Source organism: Chelonia mydas, chromosome 24 (assembly GCF_015237465.2).
Source record: "Chelonia mydas isolate rCheMyd1 chromosome 24, rCheMyd1.pri.v2, whole genome shotgun sequence".
In the NCBI taxonomy this organism is placed as follows: Eukaryota; Metazoa; Chordata; order Testudines; family Cheloniidae; genus Chelonia; species Chelonia mydas.
The window spans coordinates 7856315-7873097 of record NC_051264.2 but is presented as its reverse complement, the minus strand read 5'-3'; the positions used below and the strand labels follow the sequence as shown (position 1 = coordinate 7873097).

The 16783-nt window shown below is 52.8% G+C and overlaps 1 protein-coding gene across 2 annotated transcripts in view; it reads left to right on the top strand.

Annotated features, from left to right (window-relative positions):
* The window catches only part of CERS2 (ceramide synthase 2), a 48590-nt gene that overhangs the window by 24403 nt on the left and 7404 nt on the right, over positions 1 to 16783 (top strand). For both annotated transcript variants that reach the window (XM_037883621.2, XM_043534910.1), the window contains exons 2-3: positions 13389 to 13562; positions 16150 to 16267. In XM_037883621.2, coding sequence (XP_037739549.1) covers positions 13390 to 13562; positions 16150 to 16267 — 291 coding nt within the window. In that variant the 5' untranslated portion in view covers position 13389. The remainder of the gene's footprint in view (positions 1 to 13388; positions 13563 to 16149; positions 16268 to 16783) is intronic.

The following is a 16783-nucleotide window of genomic DNA, read 5'->3' as shown; positions in this document are numbered from 1 at the left end:
GGTAAACTTCCACCCAGCCATTTGCAAATTGCGGTGATGGGGCAGGGGAAGAGGGGTTGTGGTTGAAAGTTAGTCCCGTCTTGGCTTTTTTTTAAATGATCCTGGAGCTGCATGAAACGCTGTGAACATCAGTGTGAGTTGTTCTAGGAATTAGCGTAACACTTAGGTCCGTGTGCTGGATTCACCACAGATTAGGCATGTGCTTAACTTAAGCACATGCTTTATTGTGTGCCCCTTCATTGGGGTCTGATTTGACCTTAGCAGTTAGAGGGTGGAACCCTTTATGCGGCTGCCTTCTCCTTCAGGTCTTGACTGATCCTACAGAACGCCAGCCTACTCAACCTCCCCTTCCCTGGTCTGTTCTACAGTTGCTTAAATCTATCTTGGGCAAATGACACTTAGGTGGGGCGGGGGTGTGATGTGTGTTCAAATGCAATTGGATTGTGAAGCTCCACTGATCGCTGCAGGGTGTGCCTGCTTCTGTGCTCATTCCGGTTGGGATGGCTTTTTTAAATTTTGGATTAATCCCATTTATTATGGCAGTGCCCTAGGGCCAGCTGAGAGGCCCTGTTGTGCTAAATGTTGGACAAACTCACAGTAGTAGAGCTTACAGTCTAATGACAGGTTTCAGAGTAACAGCCGTGTTAGTCTGTATTCGCAAAAAGAAAAGGAGTACTTGTGGCACCTTAGAGACTAACCAATTTATCTGAGCATGAGCTTTCGTGAGCTACAGCTCACTTCATCGGATGCATACTGTGGAAATTGCAGAATATCATTATTATATACACAGACACCATGAAACAATACCTCCTCCCACCCCACTCTCCTGCTGGTAATAGCTTATCTAAAGTGATCATCAAGATGGGCCATTTCCATGATCACTTTAGATAAGCTATTACCAGCAGGAGAGTGGGGTGGGAGGAGGTATTGTTTCATGGTGTCTGTGTATATAATAATGATATTCTGCAATTTCCACAGTATGCATCCGATGAAGTGAGCTGTAGCTCACGAAAGCTCATGCTCAAATAAATTGGTTAGTCTCTAAGGTGCCACAAGTACTCCTTTTCTTCTTACGGTCTAAATAGATCAGATGGGCACAGGGTGAGGGAAGAGGTATCTCCCCCCCTACTAGGGCTGCTGACACTGTATTTCAAAAATAAGGGGCTGTTGTCTTAGCACTCCTGCCTCACCCCTCCTCTCGGTGTCATCATCAATAATAATACTACTAAGCAGTACTCACCTATGTTCACATGGGGTATTTCTTGCTGCTTTTTGCAGCATTTAGCCAGCCACCAACCAGCAGTTCTGCTTCTCTGCTGGGGACGTTGGCAGTGACTGCGAGCAGGGAGGCTACGCCCTGGGAGTAATGACTGCCCTCTGACAGAGTCCTTTCCTGACCCTGGCCCTTCAGCTCAGCTCCAGGGCATACAGCCCCATCCACTTGCCCTGCCAGACAGTCTGCTCAGGGAAAGCAGATGGCTGTATTTCAAGGAATCCCTGTTGAGGTTACAGGGACAAACCATCCCGATGTGTAGAAAGAATAGTAAATATGGCAGGCGACCAGCTTGGCTTAATGGTGAAATCCTAGCGGATCTTAAACATAAAAAAGAAGCTTACAAGAAGTGGAAGTTTGGACATATGACCAGGGAAGAGTATAAAAATATTGCTCGGGCATGTAGGAAAGATATCAGGAGGGCCAAATCGCACCTGGAGCTGCAGCTAGCAAGAGATGTCAAGAGTAACAAGAAGGGTTTCTTCAGGTATGTTGGCAACAAGAAGAAAGCCAAGGAAAGTGTGGGCCCCTTACTGAATGAGGGAGGCAACCTAGTGACAGAGGATGTGGAAAAAGCTAATGTGCTCAATGCTTTTTTTGCCTCTGTTTTCACTAACAAGGTCAGCTCCCAGACTGCTGCGCTGGGCATCACAGAATGGGGAAGAGATGGCCAGCCCTCTGTGGAGATAGAGGTGGTTAGGGACTATTTAGAAAAGCTGGACGTGCACAAGTCCATGGGGCCGGACGAGTTGCATCCGAGAGTGCTGAAGGAGTTGGCGGCTGTGATTGCAGAGCCCTTGGCCATTATCTTTGAAAACTCGTGGCGAACGGGGGAAGTCCCGGATGACTGGAAAAAGGCTAATGTAGTGCCAATCTTTAAAAAAGGGAAGAAGGAGGATCCTGGGAACTACAGGCCAGTCAGCCTCACCTCAGTCCCTGGAAAAATCATGGAGCAGGTCCTCAAAGAATCAATCCTGAAGCACTTACATGAGAGGAAAGTGATCAGGAACAGTCAGCATGGATTCACCAAGGGAAGGTCATGCCTGACTAATCTAATCGCCTTTTATGATGAGATTACTGGTTCTGTGGATGAAGGGAAAGCAGTGGATGTATTGTTTCTTGACTTTAGCAAAGCTTTTGACACGGTCTCCCACAGTATTCTTGTCAGCAAGTTAAGGAAGTATGGGCTGGATGAATGCACTATACGGTGGGTAGAAAGCTGGCTAGATTGTCGGGCTCAACGGGTAGTGATCAATGGCTCCATGTCTAGTTGGCAGCCGGTGTCAAGTGGAGTGCCCCAGGGGTTGGTCCTGGGGCCGGTTTTGTTCAATATCTTTATAAATGATCTGGAGGATGGTGTGGATTGCACTCTCAGCAAATTTGCGGATGATACTAAACCGGGAGGAGTGGTAGATACGCTGGAGGGGAGGGATAGGATACAGAAGGACCTAGACAAATTGGAGGATTGGGCCAAAAGAAATCTGATGAGGTTTAATAAGGATAAGTGCAGGGTCCTGCACTTAGGATGGAAGAATCCAATGCACCGCTACAGACTAGGGACCGAATGGCTAGGCAGCAGTTCTGCGGAAAAGGACCTAGGGGTGACAGTGGACGAGAAGCTGGATATGAGTCAGCAGTGTGCCCTTGTTGCCAAGAAGGCCAATGGCATTTTGGGATGTATAAGTAGGGGCATTGCCAGCAGATCGAGGGACGTGATCGTTCCCCTCTATTCGACACTGGTGAGGCCTCATCTGGAGTACTGTGTCCAGTTTTGGGCCCCACACTACAAGAAGGATGTGGATAAATTGGAGAGAGTCCAGCGAAGGGCAACAAAAATGATTAGGGGTCTAGAGCACATGACTTATGAGGAGAGGCTGAGGGAGCTGGGATTGTTTAGTCTGCAGAAGAGAAGAATGAGGGGGGATTTGATAGCTGCTTTCAACTACCTGAAAGGGGGTTCCAAAGAGGATGGCTCTAGACTGTTCTCAATGGTAGCAGATGACAGAACGAGGAGTAATGGTCTCAAGTTGCAATGGGGGAGGTTTAGATTGGATATTAGGAAAAACTTTTTCACTAAGAGGGTGGTGAAACACTGGAATGCGTTACCTAGGGAGGTGGTAGAATCTCCTTCCTTAGACGTTTTTAAGGTCAGGCTTGACACAGCCCTGGCTGGGATGATTTAACTGGGACTTGGTCCTGCTTCGAGCAGGGGGTTGGACTAGATGACCTTCTGGGGTCCCTTCCAACCCTGATATTCTATGATTCTATGATTCTATGGGGCTGCACTCAAGGGCTGGAGTCAGTAGGAGGCCAGTACTCATGGATGTACCTTTCCATTCCCCTCCCAACCTTGGCCTGGCCTTTGAGTGCGCCCTGCCCGCTTTCCCTGCGCAGCAGCACTGAAGGCCCCCGGCCAGAGGGGAGTGGAAAGAGGCACCCATGAGTACTGGCCGCCTGCTGTTGAAATACTAGAAGGCATCCTGATTGAGTACTGGACAGGCAATTTTCTATGTAAATAAGGGACATCCCCTTTGTAATTCGGGGACTGTTGGCGACCCCTCCCCCTCCCACCCCCCCACGAGCACAGCCTGAGTGTGTATGCATGGAGGCATGCCCTGCAGTGATCACTCTCTCTTGCCCAGCTGCTGAGGACAGATCCATTTTGAATAGCCCCATTGAGCACTGGCCCTGGCCGCGCTGTGTATTCATTTAGCCCATGTGCATTCTCCACATGTTGCTTGCACAGCTCTGATAGAGGCCTGGGCAGGGCTATTGTGGCTGCTTTCCAAGCGTGCTCTCCCTTCCCCAGCGCTGTTACCCGGCTGCACCATGTAGCTCGAATGCCCTGGACCTGATTCCTCAGGGTGGACCGCTGGGAGATCTTGGTTGGGCTGCAGGCTAGGGGTTTTGGTGCATTTCTGCAGTGGAAATGAGCCATGTCTTCTCTCTTCCCCCCCGCCCCCCGCATTCCTTCCCAGAAAAAGCCCATCCATGTTGGCAGGGTGAAAGCCGGGCTCGTTGCTCTGGTTTGCCACTCTGCTTTTGATCTCTGCAGTGTGCATACAGCAGCGCAGCAGCTTGGCGGGCTCCCATCTGATTGTTGTAGGGGCTCAAGGAGTGGCTGAAGTGATGGGGCTGAGGACTGAGGGTCATGTGCAAGCTGGGCGGGCTTCTTGCTCTCTGTGCAGGGAGTACTCAACCTGGGGCCTGGATGGATTTTCAGAGGTGCAAAGTCTCTGCAGCTGTCCTGGGCTTGCTGTTGCTCAGCACCTCTAGGAGCCAGGTTCTCCCCACACACATGCCAGGATCATCTGGGTTCTGTGTGGATCAGCTGTTGTGGGCTCCAGCTGCAGAGGAAAAAAACAACCCAGGTTTCCCCACCCACTGCAGTCCATTCCAGTTCTCAGATGCCAGGGCAGCCCAGCTGCAGTTACAAGCCCCTTGCCTCTAGCACTGGAGAAGCATCCTGTCACGGAGTGGTCCCGACAGTCCTTTCCAGCCTTAGTCGCAGCCCATAGCCACCCCTGGTGGGCTTGACCATGCCATGCTCTATTAAATATATTAATAGATTTCTATTCTAGAAATCTATTAAGTTTCCAGTCAGCGCCAGGTTCCCCACTTGTCTGCTGCAGCAGCCAGTCCTGCCTACTGCTGCCTTCCGTCAGGCTCCCCACTCCCCTCAGCACTTCCTGCCTGTTTGCTTAGACAGCCCTAGCTGCTGGGGCGCTTCCCCCTCACACAGCCCTTCAGCTGCAGCTGTACTCAGTTAATTGGCACCCTCCATCAGCTCCCTGCCTTCCTTCCAGTTAGGCTCTGGTTAAGAGTCTGGTGGGGATTTGCATTAGCCCCTGACTCAGCACACCCTGTCACACATCCCCTGTGACTGCCACCTCCCAGGTCTCGCACGTGAGGGGGGAGGGGGGTTTGAGGTAATGAGGCTCCCGCAGGTGGGGGTGTGGGAGAACCTTGCTTTGTGTTGTTGCTGCTCTGTAGGGCTGGAGAGCCCATGCAGCAATGCTGCCGCCATCCCAACCCCACTGACAGATGGTGGCAGCAACAACCCAGCTTCCTGCCCCTGACGGCGCTGCACTCAGGAATCCTCCCCTTCGCCCTGCTTTGCAGCCCTATTGCTTGCCCTCTACGGCAGTTTTAAGGGATCCCGATCCTCCTGGCTGCCAGGCAGCCTTCACTCCCGCTGACTGGCAGGAGCAGAGAAGGCCCTGCACCTGCCAGGGGACATGCAGCCACTTGGGGGATTGGGCACCAAGGTGCCCAAATGCACCCTGGGTGGGTCTCTGAGCCCAACTCTCCCCCTGAACCTAATCCACGCAGTCCCTAGGGTGGCAGGGTGAACACAGAGCTCATCAGCGGGAGAGGATCTCTGTGGCTGGTATGCCTGGCTAGATAGCCACTGCTGTAATCAAGGGGACCCTGCAAAGAAGGGAAAGTCAGGTTAAAATTAACCAAGAGGGAGTGGGGTCTAAGGGTTGGAGCAGGGGACTGGGCATCAGGACTCCTGGGTCCTAATCCCATTTGTGTCACTGGCTCACTCTGTGGCCTTGCAGCAGGCCACGTACCCTCCTTGTGCCAGGGCTTCCCTAGCTGTACCCTTCTCTGCCCTTTGGAAAATCCAGGGTCAGATGCTCAGCTACGGTAAATGGGTGTGTTCCCACCGACCTCAGTGCAGCTGGAATGTCACAGGACGTTATTAGGCCCCCGTCTCCTTAGTACCTGAGCACCTCATGCTCTATAGTGTATTTATCCTGTCATCCCCCTGTGGGCAGGGGAGTGCCGTTATCCTGTACACATGGGGAAACTGGGGCACAGAGCAGTTAAGTGACTGTCCCAAGGTCACATAGGCAGTGTGGAAGAGCAGGGAGTTGACTCTGACTCTCCCAAATCCGAGACCAGCGCCCTTCCTCTCCATGCTGCACTGGCTTATCCCAGCTGTGACTCTTCCCCATAGATCCCCAGGGGGACTCTGAGTTCTGTGCCTGCAGGGATGTGGTGTGTGGGCATCCCAGCCCCTCCGTAGAACCCGACGCTAGGGGCTGTGTCATTGGTTTCCGAGGGCTGGGAACTTGGTGTGGGGCCATGGCTGTGCCCGGAATGCTGTCTCCTTTGGGACGTTTGCATCAACAGATTGCAACGCTGCTGAGGCTATTCTAGTGCCCTGGGCTTGTTGCGTCACACCAAGTGCCTGCCTCAAGAGAGAGCTCACGGGCTGCCCCAGAGAGAGCCTGAGGTGAAGAACGTAGCTAGTGCTGTGGGGGGAGGGGAGGGGCAGGGCAGGGTTTATGGGCACTTTCCAGACACCTGGCAGCTCCTGGCCCCCAGCAGTGAACTCTGTTGCACAGGATGGGGTAGAAGAGTCTGTAGGAGGGAATGGGAGCGGGATTTGACTCCTGTGAAAGATCATGCATCCCACACTGCTTCTCTGGGGTGGGACTCCGGATGCCTGGGTTCTATTCACAGCTCTGCCACTGACCTGTTGATGGCTTTAGCAAGTGACGGCCCCTCTTCTGCCTCAGGTTCCCCTCCATTTCCTAATTAGGTTCCACCTGCTCAGTCTCTTTAGACTGCAAGCTCCTTTGGGTGAAGGACCATCTCTCTCTCTGTGTCTGTGCCGTGCCCAGCACAACGGGGCCCTGATCTCAGTTTGGGTCCCAAAGTGCTACTATAATACACGTAATACCTGTCGCCACCTGCTCTGGGTTGGGCTATTGGCTGCCATTGCGCGTTGGGATGGTGTCACTAGGGTGGTGTGGTTGACGGTGTGTTTGCTGGTTGGTTGAGCACATTGTGGTGGTGGTTGTGCGGGGGGCTGTGTGTTGGATCTGCAGTTGTTGTGCTATTGAGCAAGTTTTAATGTGGATCTGCACCCAGGTTTCCTTTAATGATGAGACACGCCACTTGATGGGGCAACAACTCTAACTAATCATCAGTGGGGTAGTGGAGGGGGGCTGGTTATTCCACACCTGGATCATCCGTTTGGTTGGGGTTTTCCCTTTTTTTTTTTTTTTTTTTTTTTTTGGTATTATTATTTAGATGGGTGGGTGCCAGTGGGGGGAGACAGGATTGAGGGTCTAATGGGAGAGGCCAGTGGCTGGGTGTCCAGGGAGTAGGGGGATGGTATGGGATAAGGAGGAAATGGCAGGGTAGGGCAGAATACAGGGGCTCAGGTCTGTGTTCGGGGTTAAAAGGGAATGGAGGGAGATGGGTGGATGAGGGGATGGAAAGAGAGCAGAGGGGGAGTGTGATGGGCAGGTTAGGGGTAGGGCAGGGAGATGCAGACGGAGGGGAAAGAACCAGGAAGTGAAACTGGCCAGCCCAGCTGTTGGTGTCTGGGCTGTCAGTGGTGCTGGGGGGGAGAAAGCTCTATAGTTTCGATCTCAGTCACCTCCAGGGTCGATATTTTTCAACCAGCTTTGATTGAGGCACAGGGCCAGCCCCTGCTCTTGGCAGTGCGGGGAGCTGCCATGCTGAGGCTGGTGGCGTGACTCCAGATTTACCCTGGAGTTTAGTGCTGATAAAATCCACCCTCATGTGCGTGAAGAGGCTGTTTGGTTCAGAATGAATCTGCCCACAATGGTAATGCTTAGTACTCTGTGGACACTGCCCACGCTCACCGTGGTTCACAGCAGTGCATTCCTGGCTGGATTCCTTCTCCCATGTGTGCTGCAGGGAACGGTAAGTGCTCGAGAAATGGTTCACTAGTGCTCCAACGCCCCATGGGCTCTGCTCCCTCCCCCACTGAGCTAAGCTCCACACCAGGCTGCCGAGCGGTGACTGGTTCCTATTGAACAGGTGCACCCTGCAGCCATCGCCCCACTCTGTCCGTTTGCCTCGGTTCTGTCTCACCCACACCTCAGTCAAGCCTTTTATGGGGGGGCATTCTGGTAGGTGAGGCAGCGTGTTGCAGGGAGGGTCCCCCTTGCTTGAGTCTGCCCCCAACAGGAGGGACTGCATGTTGGTGGGGTGGCCGTGCCAGTCTGTCCAGCGGCCCAGGCAGGGTGCCACTTAGCAAGGTCAGTTTCTGGTGAGTTGGCTCCAGGCAGAGCCTGGTGAATACTGGCCTTTTTGGTTACCCACTTCCTGCGCTGGGCAGGTCCTTTGCTCCCCAGTGTCTGTCTGGACTAGAGAGCTGACCTGGGAGAAGGGCCTGGGCTGTCCAAGGCCAGGAGCAGGAGATGGGGTGGGAGATTTGCTTGTCCTTGCATGCTGCCATCCAGCACCAATATGCAGCCACCTCTGGAGAGGGGAGGGCAGCTGTTAAGCTACACCCTAGTGTCCTGTTCCTCTAAGGGGCTTAAAGGACTTTGAATATAGCCCCTTCTGTATTTCCCATGTGGCAAGTGTTAGTCCTTTTCCACAGGCTGGGAAACTGAGGCATAGAGGCAGAAATCAACCTATTACTACTTGTCCTATGCCCAGTGCGGGAGGGATAGTTCAGTGGTTTGAGCATTGGCCTGCTAAACCCAGGGTTGTGAGTTCAATCCTTAAGGGGGCTATTTAGGGATCTGAGGCAAAAATTGGGGATAGCTCCTGCTTTGAGCAGGGGGTTGGACTAGATGACCTCCTCAGGTCCCTTCCAACCCTGATATTCTATGAAAACATTTGATCACCTTCCTTTGTAACAGCCCTTAACATATTTGAAGACTGTTATCAGGTCCCCCATCTCCTTTTCTCAAGACTAAACATGCTCAAGTTTTTACCTTTCCTCTTAGGTCATGTTTTTTAAACCTTTTATCATTTTTGTTGCTCTCTCTCTGGCTTCTCTCCAGTTTGTCCACATCTTTCCTAAAGTGTGGCACCCAGAACTGGATGCAGGCATTACCAGTGCTGAATGTAGCCGGACAGTTACCTCGCTTGTCTTACAAACGCCACTCCTGTTAACATGCCTCAGAATGATACTAGCCTTTTTCGCAACTGCATCACATTGTTGGCTCTTACTCAATTTGTGATCCACTCTAACCCCCAGATCCTTGTCAGCAGTGCTATCGCCCAGCCACTTAATCCCCACTTCATAGTTGTGCAATTGATTCCCCCCCCCCCCCACCCCTTCTTAAGTGAAGTACTTTGCACTTCTCTTTATTGAATTTCATCTTGTTGATTTCAGGCCAATTTGTCAAGGTCATTTTGAATTCTAATCCTGTCCTCCAAAGGGCGAGCAACTCCTCCCAGCTTGGTGTCCTCTGGAGCTCCATTATCCTGGTCATTAATGAAAATGTTGAATAGTACCAGCCCAGGACTGACCCCTGCATAACCCCACTAAATCTGTCCGTCGTGTGTGTCGTGTCGTGGTTCCCCCTCCCGTCCCCCCCTGGTTTGATCCCGAACCATTGATAACTATATTTTGAGTATGGTCTTTCAACCAGCTGTGCACCCACCTTTCGCTAGACCACATTTCTGTAGTGTGCAATTGAGGATGCCATGTGGGAAGGTGTCAGAAGCTTTACTAAAATCAAGATATACCACATTTACTGCATCACGCCATCCACTAGGCCAGTTATCCTGTCAAAGATGAAAATTAGGTTTGTTTGGCATGATTTGTTCTTGGCTATTGCTTATCACCCTGTTACCTTCCAGGTGCTTACAAATTGATTGTTTAATAATTTGTTCCAGTATCTTTCCAGGTATTGAAGTCAGGCTGACTAGTCTATATTTCCCTGGGCCCTCTTTGTTCCCCTTTTTCAAGACCGGTACTGTGTTTGTCCTTCTCCGGTCCTCTTGGACCTCACCTCTCCTCCATGAGTTTTGGAAGATAATTGCTAACAGTTCTGAGATTGCTTCAGCTAGCTCCTTAAGTATCTTAGGGTGAATTTCATCAGGCCCTGCTGATTTGAATACTTGACTAACTTAGCTAAATATTCTTTAACCTGTTCTGTCCCTGTTTTGGCTTGCGTTCCCTCCCCCTTTGTTGTGAATATTGTGCTGAGTATCTGGTCACCATTAAGCTTTTTAGTGCTCCATGCTCCCTGTTAAGCTATAGAGTATTACAACAGCCACAGAGATCAGGACCCTGCATGGGCGCAGAGTGAGAGACGGTCCTCGCTCTGATGAGCTCGCAGTCCGAATAGCCAAGGCAAAGGCTGGGAAGGAAAGCAGAGGCATACAGGGCAATGACTTGTCTGAGGGCAGTGGCAGAGCTGGCAATAGAACCCAGGTGCCCTGCCGATGCAAGAAGGGGGAAGGTGGATCTTGTGTTTCTCCAGCACTGATGGAGGGCAACAATCTCTGGGGTGAAGCACAGTCCCAGACTGAACTGCATATTATGCAGCCACATGGGGGAGGGGAGTTGTTTAGTGGGTTTCAGCCCTGTTTCGTACAAGCTGCTCACACTGAGATGGGCCTCGACCCAGACACTGGGGCAGCCTCCTCTCTCTGGCTTCACTGCCAAGGAGTGGGCTGGACTGGAATCTGTGACATGGAGGCAAACGGCAATCAGGAGACATCCGCTCCACTTGCACTGAGTTGCTGTCAGAGTGGCAGGGCAGTACCCCTGTCCTTGGGAGCCAGCCCCATGGCTGATCTGGAGGGTCGTCTTCTGCACATGCTGGGGTGGGAGGGCGGCAGAGAGCCAGCCTGACAGTCAGCACTGAGAACCATCTTACCACCCACTGCCTCCAGCTTGAGTCTTGGCCATGCCTGGCTGGTCATATGCCACCAGCCTCTCTGCCGCCCAGGCACTCTCTTCCAGGCAGTGCCAGCCCTGTCTTTGCCTTGCTGGTTAGCAAGAGATGCGCCCCAGTCCAAGAGGCCCTTTTGAATTGTTCCCCTTGGCCCCTGATGCTCACAGAAATCCCAGCTCCTCTGCCCCCGCAGGAGCAGTGTGCCCTAGTTTACCATAAACCACTCTGCACTTGTGAGCACTTTTAATAAAACCAAAGCGGTTTATTGGAGAGAGAGAATAGAGATTTAACTAGAAACAAGAGCGAGCAATGGAGAGAAAAGGTTGCGATACAAAACAAAACGCAAAGCTGGGTCAGCACTTATCAATAGTTCCCTTTCCTAGCTAATAAAGTCAGGTTCCCCCCAATGTTCAGCCTGTTGCAGAAGAACCAGGATCCAAACGTTGGTGAAAACACCCCTGCTCCCAAAGGGGTTTCCTCCGTGACTGGATCCAAAGAACCCTTCCGTCCTCTGTTAAGACTGAAACAGCGTTTTGTTCCTGTTCACAGCCAGGGCGAGCCCGGGTCTTGTTGCAATCCTCCTTTTTCACCTTTAAGAGGTTTTGATTGTTTGTATGGCGCAAGGCTAAACAAAGGAGCCTTGCATTGCATCACCCGCTAAATAGAGGAGGCGTGACAACTCCCTCCTGCCTGTGTGGGCTGTCACCGAGACCTATATCCTGGTGACTTTTTTTTTTTTAACTGCAAGTCCATAAAGCATACTGTCAGTAGAAATACATTAGTCCTTGCTAGTACCCGTACAGTTGTGAATCTTGACAAGTTATGAGCTTTCTTGAGACACCTTACAGCAGGGGTGGGCAAACTACGGCCCGCGGGCTGGATCTGGCCCACCAGCCATTTTGATCCGGCCCTCAAGTTCTTGCTGGGGAGCAGGGTCTGGTGCTTGCCCTGCTCCAGCCGGGGAACAGGGTCGGGGGCTGTTCCACGCAGCTCCTGGAAGCAGCGGCATGGCCCCGCTCCGGCTCCTATGTGTAAGGGCAGCCAAGGCTTTCACTCTGCATGCTGCCCCTGCCCCAAGCACTGCCCCCTGCAGCTCCCATTGGCTGGGAACTGCAGCCAATGGGAGCCAAGCGCCGCCCCCAGCAGCCAATGGGAACCGCAACCAATGGGAGCTGCAGGGGCAGCGCCTGCGGACGGGACAGCATGCAGAGCCACCTGGCCACACCTCCACATAGTAGCCAGAGAAGGGACTTGCTGCTGCTGCTTCTGGGAGCCGCTTGAGGTAAGCGCTGCCTCTAGCCTGTGTCCCTGAGCCTCTAAATCCCCTGATCCCCCTCCTGCTCTCCGAACCCCTCAATCCCAGCTCGGAGCCCCCTCCCGCACCCTGAACTCCTCATTTCTGGCCCCCACCAGAGCCCTCACCCCCTCCCGCACCCCAACCCCAATTGTGTGAGCATTCATGGCCCACCATACAATTTCTATTCCCAGATGTGGCCCTTGGGCCAAAAAGTTTGCTCACCCCGCCTTACAGCTTACTCTTGGTGGATAAATATCCTGTAAGACATGTTTGGTGTAGTGCGTTTGTCAGGTCTGAGGTGAGAGTTGTTCGCAAAGAGCCAGGGTGTCACAGCCAGGTGCTGCAGTCATCCTGAGGAAAGCCCCTGTCACCCGCTCAGCCTCCCCTATTCTGAGCCCCAGGCAGAATGTAACTGGGTCTCACGCGTGGCTGGGATGAGTTGGGCAGGGGGACTAGACGCTGGAACTTTGCATGGAGGTGAGCGAAGGCTAGATGCAGAGCTGGGTGCATTTGTGCTGCTGGCGCCTCCTACTGACGCTGTTTATTTTTACTGCAGTAGCACCGAGGGTCGCCATTCGGGACCCCCGGCACTAGGTGCTGTACAGACAGAACCAAAAGCCAGTCCCGGCCCCAAAGGACGTACACATCTGTACTTAAGAGAGTGTCTGGACTTGAACGTGGCATGTGACCGGCTGTACATCTGTCCCAACCCTGACCCTTTGCAGCCACTGTAGACCCCATGGCACTTTTCAACCCTCCACACTTGGCATTCCTGGATTTCCCCTGTGATTTCAGTCACATACAAGGTTCTCTCCTTGCTAAACTGCCATGCGGTGTTTAAACAGCTGCTGCATTCCGCGCGCACACACACACACACACACCCCCGCGCCAGCTACGTTCTCACCACTTTCCTGTGTGTCCTTAGCACTGTAGGGCTTACGGTGATTCTCCTCCTGCTCTGGGACAGGCAGGGGCCTGTGCTTTGAGTGGTGGGATCCAAGGGCTGCGAGGGTTGGAGCAGCCGTGATAAGTCATGTGTGTCCATGCTGCTTATTGTAGCTTGGGAGCTGGGAATCCAAGGGTGGAGGCGGGGGCCTTGGCCTGTGTTGCCCAGGGGCATGAGTAGGAGACTCAGGGAACCCTGGGGCATGAATGAGCCACTCCATTTGTCTCTCTCCCCCTGCAGGATGTTCCAGACGTTATACAATTACTTTTGGTGGGACCGGCTCTGGTTGCCAGTGAACCTGACATGGTCGGACCTGGAAGACCAGGATGGGCGGGTCTATGCCAAGGCTTCGGACCTCTACATCACCATCCCTTTAGCCTTCCTTTTCCTCATCGTCAGGCACCTCTTCGAAATGTGAGTACCCTTTGGGGAGGCCAGGTCGGCCTCCGTTCCTGCAGCCTGGCTGGAGCCAGCTGCAAAGAGCTCCCCCTGGCGGACAGTGAGGGAATATCCAGTCCCTAGAGGAAGCTTTGTCTTTAATGCCAGTTGAGGGCAGATTTTCATAACACTGGGTGCACATTAGGTGCTTCTGCAAACCCAGACCTTGTTAAGGTGCCTTAGCGGTCTAGAAAATCTGGCCCCAGTTCAAATCCCCACATCCCACTCCCTTCCCAGAGCCAGGAATCCTGACCCCCCCTGCTCTAACCACAGACCCCACTCCTTCCCAGAGCTGGGGATAGATCCCAGGGGTCCTGACTCTGCTCTGTCCACTAGACCCCACTCCCCTCTCAGAGCTGGCGGTAGAACCCAGGAGTCCTGACTTCCAGCCCTCTGCTCTAACCCACTAGACCCCACTCCCCATCCAGAGCTGTGAACAAAACCCACGTGAATCCCCCAGTCCAGTGTGTGGGCCATGGGTGCCTTCTGGGTGGTATGGACACTGGATCAGATCCTGATTGGGTGGGACAGGACAAATGAAGGGGGAGAATCTCCTTATTTTACTTGGGCTGTGTCTACACTACGCTTCCGTCAAAATTTTGTCGGTCAGGAGTGTGAAAAAAACTCCTTGACTGACAAAAGTTTTACCAATGAAAAGTGCTGGTGTGGGTAGCGTTTTGTTGGTGGGAGATGCTTTCCCGCCAACAAAGCTACTGCCCCTCGTTGGGTGTGGTTTTATTTTGCACTGCGTACCTTACAATGGTACGGCCATAGCGGCACAGCTAAGGTACACAGTGTAGACAGCATCTTACACACGCTGTCCCTCCCTCCAAAATAGTAAAAAGTCCTAAACCCAGACTGCATGAATCAGCAGACAATGGACTGCAGGCTGCGACCTGCACTGACCTCTGTGGGAATGAGATAAAGCTTGGTAGAGGGTCTCTAACCTCCTAGCTTCTAGGAATATGGAGCATGTGGAGTATATTTATATGCACCCATCCCAGGCCGCACGGCACAAATGCTTGCATTGTGCAGTCCAGCCCCCCATCCCAACTGTCTCAGCAATGCTGGGGGCTGAGGCAGGAACCGCTGGGCCAAGGAATTAAAGAGCAATCTGTTGTATAAACCACTGTCATGGTGACAAACGGAGACCTGAGAACAGAGCTGGCTTTGTTGGGGGATCGGCACAGGCACGTGGGTGGGTGGAGCTCTATCGGGAGCTGCCCGCCAGTGTTGTGTGTGCGCCCTGGGTGCTCTATGCCTGTGAGCATCTTGCTGTGATCACAGCTGGGCGGGAGGAGCAGTGTGAAGCTGGGGGAGGAGGGGGCTGGGTTTCTGTGGGGATGTCTCCCCGCATGTTGTCAGCAAATACCCAACCTGTGTAGGATGAAAGCAGGGGCCTTGGACTGGGAAGAAGGGGGCTAGAGATGTTTCTTTTCTGAGTAGCAAAGGGAAGATTCACTTTCCCAGCCTTCGACTTTCTCTTTCTTTCTATCTTTCTTGTCACCCGTTCTTTTTTCCTCTCCCCTCAGTTAAAGACATGCTCAGTCTGTCTCTTTGCTTTCATATCATTCACTTCTCTCCCTCTGAGTGTTTCTTCTTCTTTTCCCTCAATTAATTTTTCTTTCACTCTGTCTCCCCGGCTATCAGTTCAGATCCCCCACTCTGATTTTTAATCCTTTACTTCCCCTGCGCCTGTCAGTCACCTCCATTATGGCAGGTCTTCTGATCAAAACACACACATTGTTGGCTTTAACTCTTTGCTCCAACTGCTAGGAGTCAGGACTCCTGGGTTCTGTCCCCAGCTCTAGGAGAGGAGTGGGCTTAGAGATTGGGAGACAGGACTCCTGGATTCTGTTCTCACCAACTGTATGACAGGGGAGTAAGTCTGGTCCCTTCTCCGTCCCTCAGTTTCCCCATCTGTAAAATGGGAAGGATGTTAAAGATTCCTCCCGGGCCATCTGCATCCCTTTGGCTCAGGTAGGTTTGCTCTGTCATGTGGGTTTGACTGCCACCTAATGGCCACTGCCCAGCAGAATTCTTGTCAGTGACTTTACAGGCAGCTTTGGAGTTCTGATCTGAGGGCTGTCAGATTGCAGGAGGGACTTGATTGTCCATATGGATTTGTCTTATGGTAAGGCCTACAGGGCAAGCAGTAATGGGTGTGTCTTTGCCAGAAGCTGCACAAATGTAGGGTGAGACACGGTTTCTGCCCTGAAGAGTTATTACCTAATAATTGGGTGTATTATGGTAGCACCTAACAGCCGCATGGTGCCAGGTGCTGCACACAGTAATAACTCCTCCTCCTAACTCTTCCGTGGCACTTCCCAGCCATAGATCTCAAAGCGCTGTACTCTGGAGAGCCGTGTCCTCCTCCCCCTTGCACAGATGGTGAAAAGCTGCGTGAAAGCCGTGGTGCTCTCCCTTTTCTAGACTGTGGCCCCATCTTATAACAACGCCAGATGGCCACAAAGGGAAGGGCCTCCATGTTCTAAAGCATTATTCTAACAGTGTGTTTTCTGCCTCTTCCCCATTCCTCTCCCCCACTTCGCCCCACCCCCAGATATGTGGCTACCCCACTAGCCGGGCTTTTGAATGTCAAGGAGAAGATCCGATTAAAAGCCACCCCGAATCCCGTGCTAGAAAAGTTCTACGCTTCATCCACAAAACACCCCAAACAGGTACGGTGCGTGCCACCGGCAGGGGGGACGGGACGACGTGTGTTGCCTGCGACAGGCATGGTGCTGGTATTGCACCCGGGTGCTGTGGGTCAGGTGCCCGGGCTGCCCTCTCCCACCTGGGGTCTCTGGGAGCTGATCTGTACGGGGCTAGCCAGGCGGCTGGGGCATTAATGTGATGGTATTAAATGAATCTGGCTCTGTGTGTTGGAAGAAACCGGGAGGCAAGTTGAAGAGCGAAGTGGCTGCATTTAGCGCTCGGGGGCGCTTTTGCATGTGGCTTTAGTGATGCAGGGGCTAAAGCACTGGTCTTTCCCCCCGGTGGGGTGGGGGTCCATTCCTCGTCATTACAGGCACTCTGCCTCATCCCCAGTAGGTAGCTGGCCAGAATGGCAGCCTGTGCCCTGGGGGGTTCCCAGAGCTGGCATAACAGGGAGGAGTACAAGGCAGGATTGAGGGGCATTGGCACGGCTGCTGGGGCAGAGGGGGAGCCCCGGGCATGGGGCTGCCGGGTAGGAG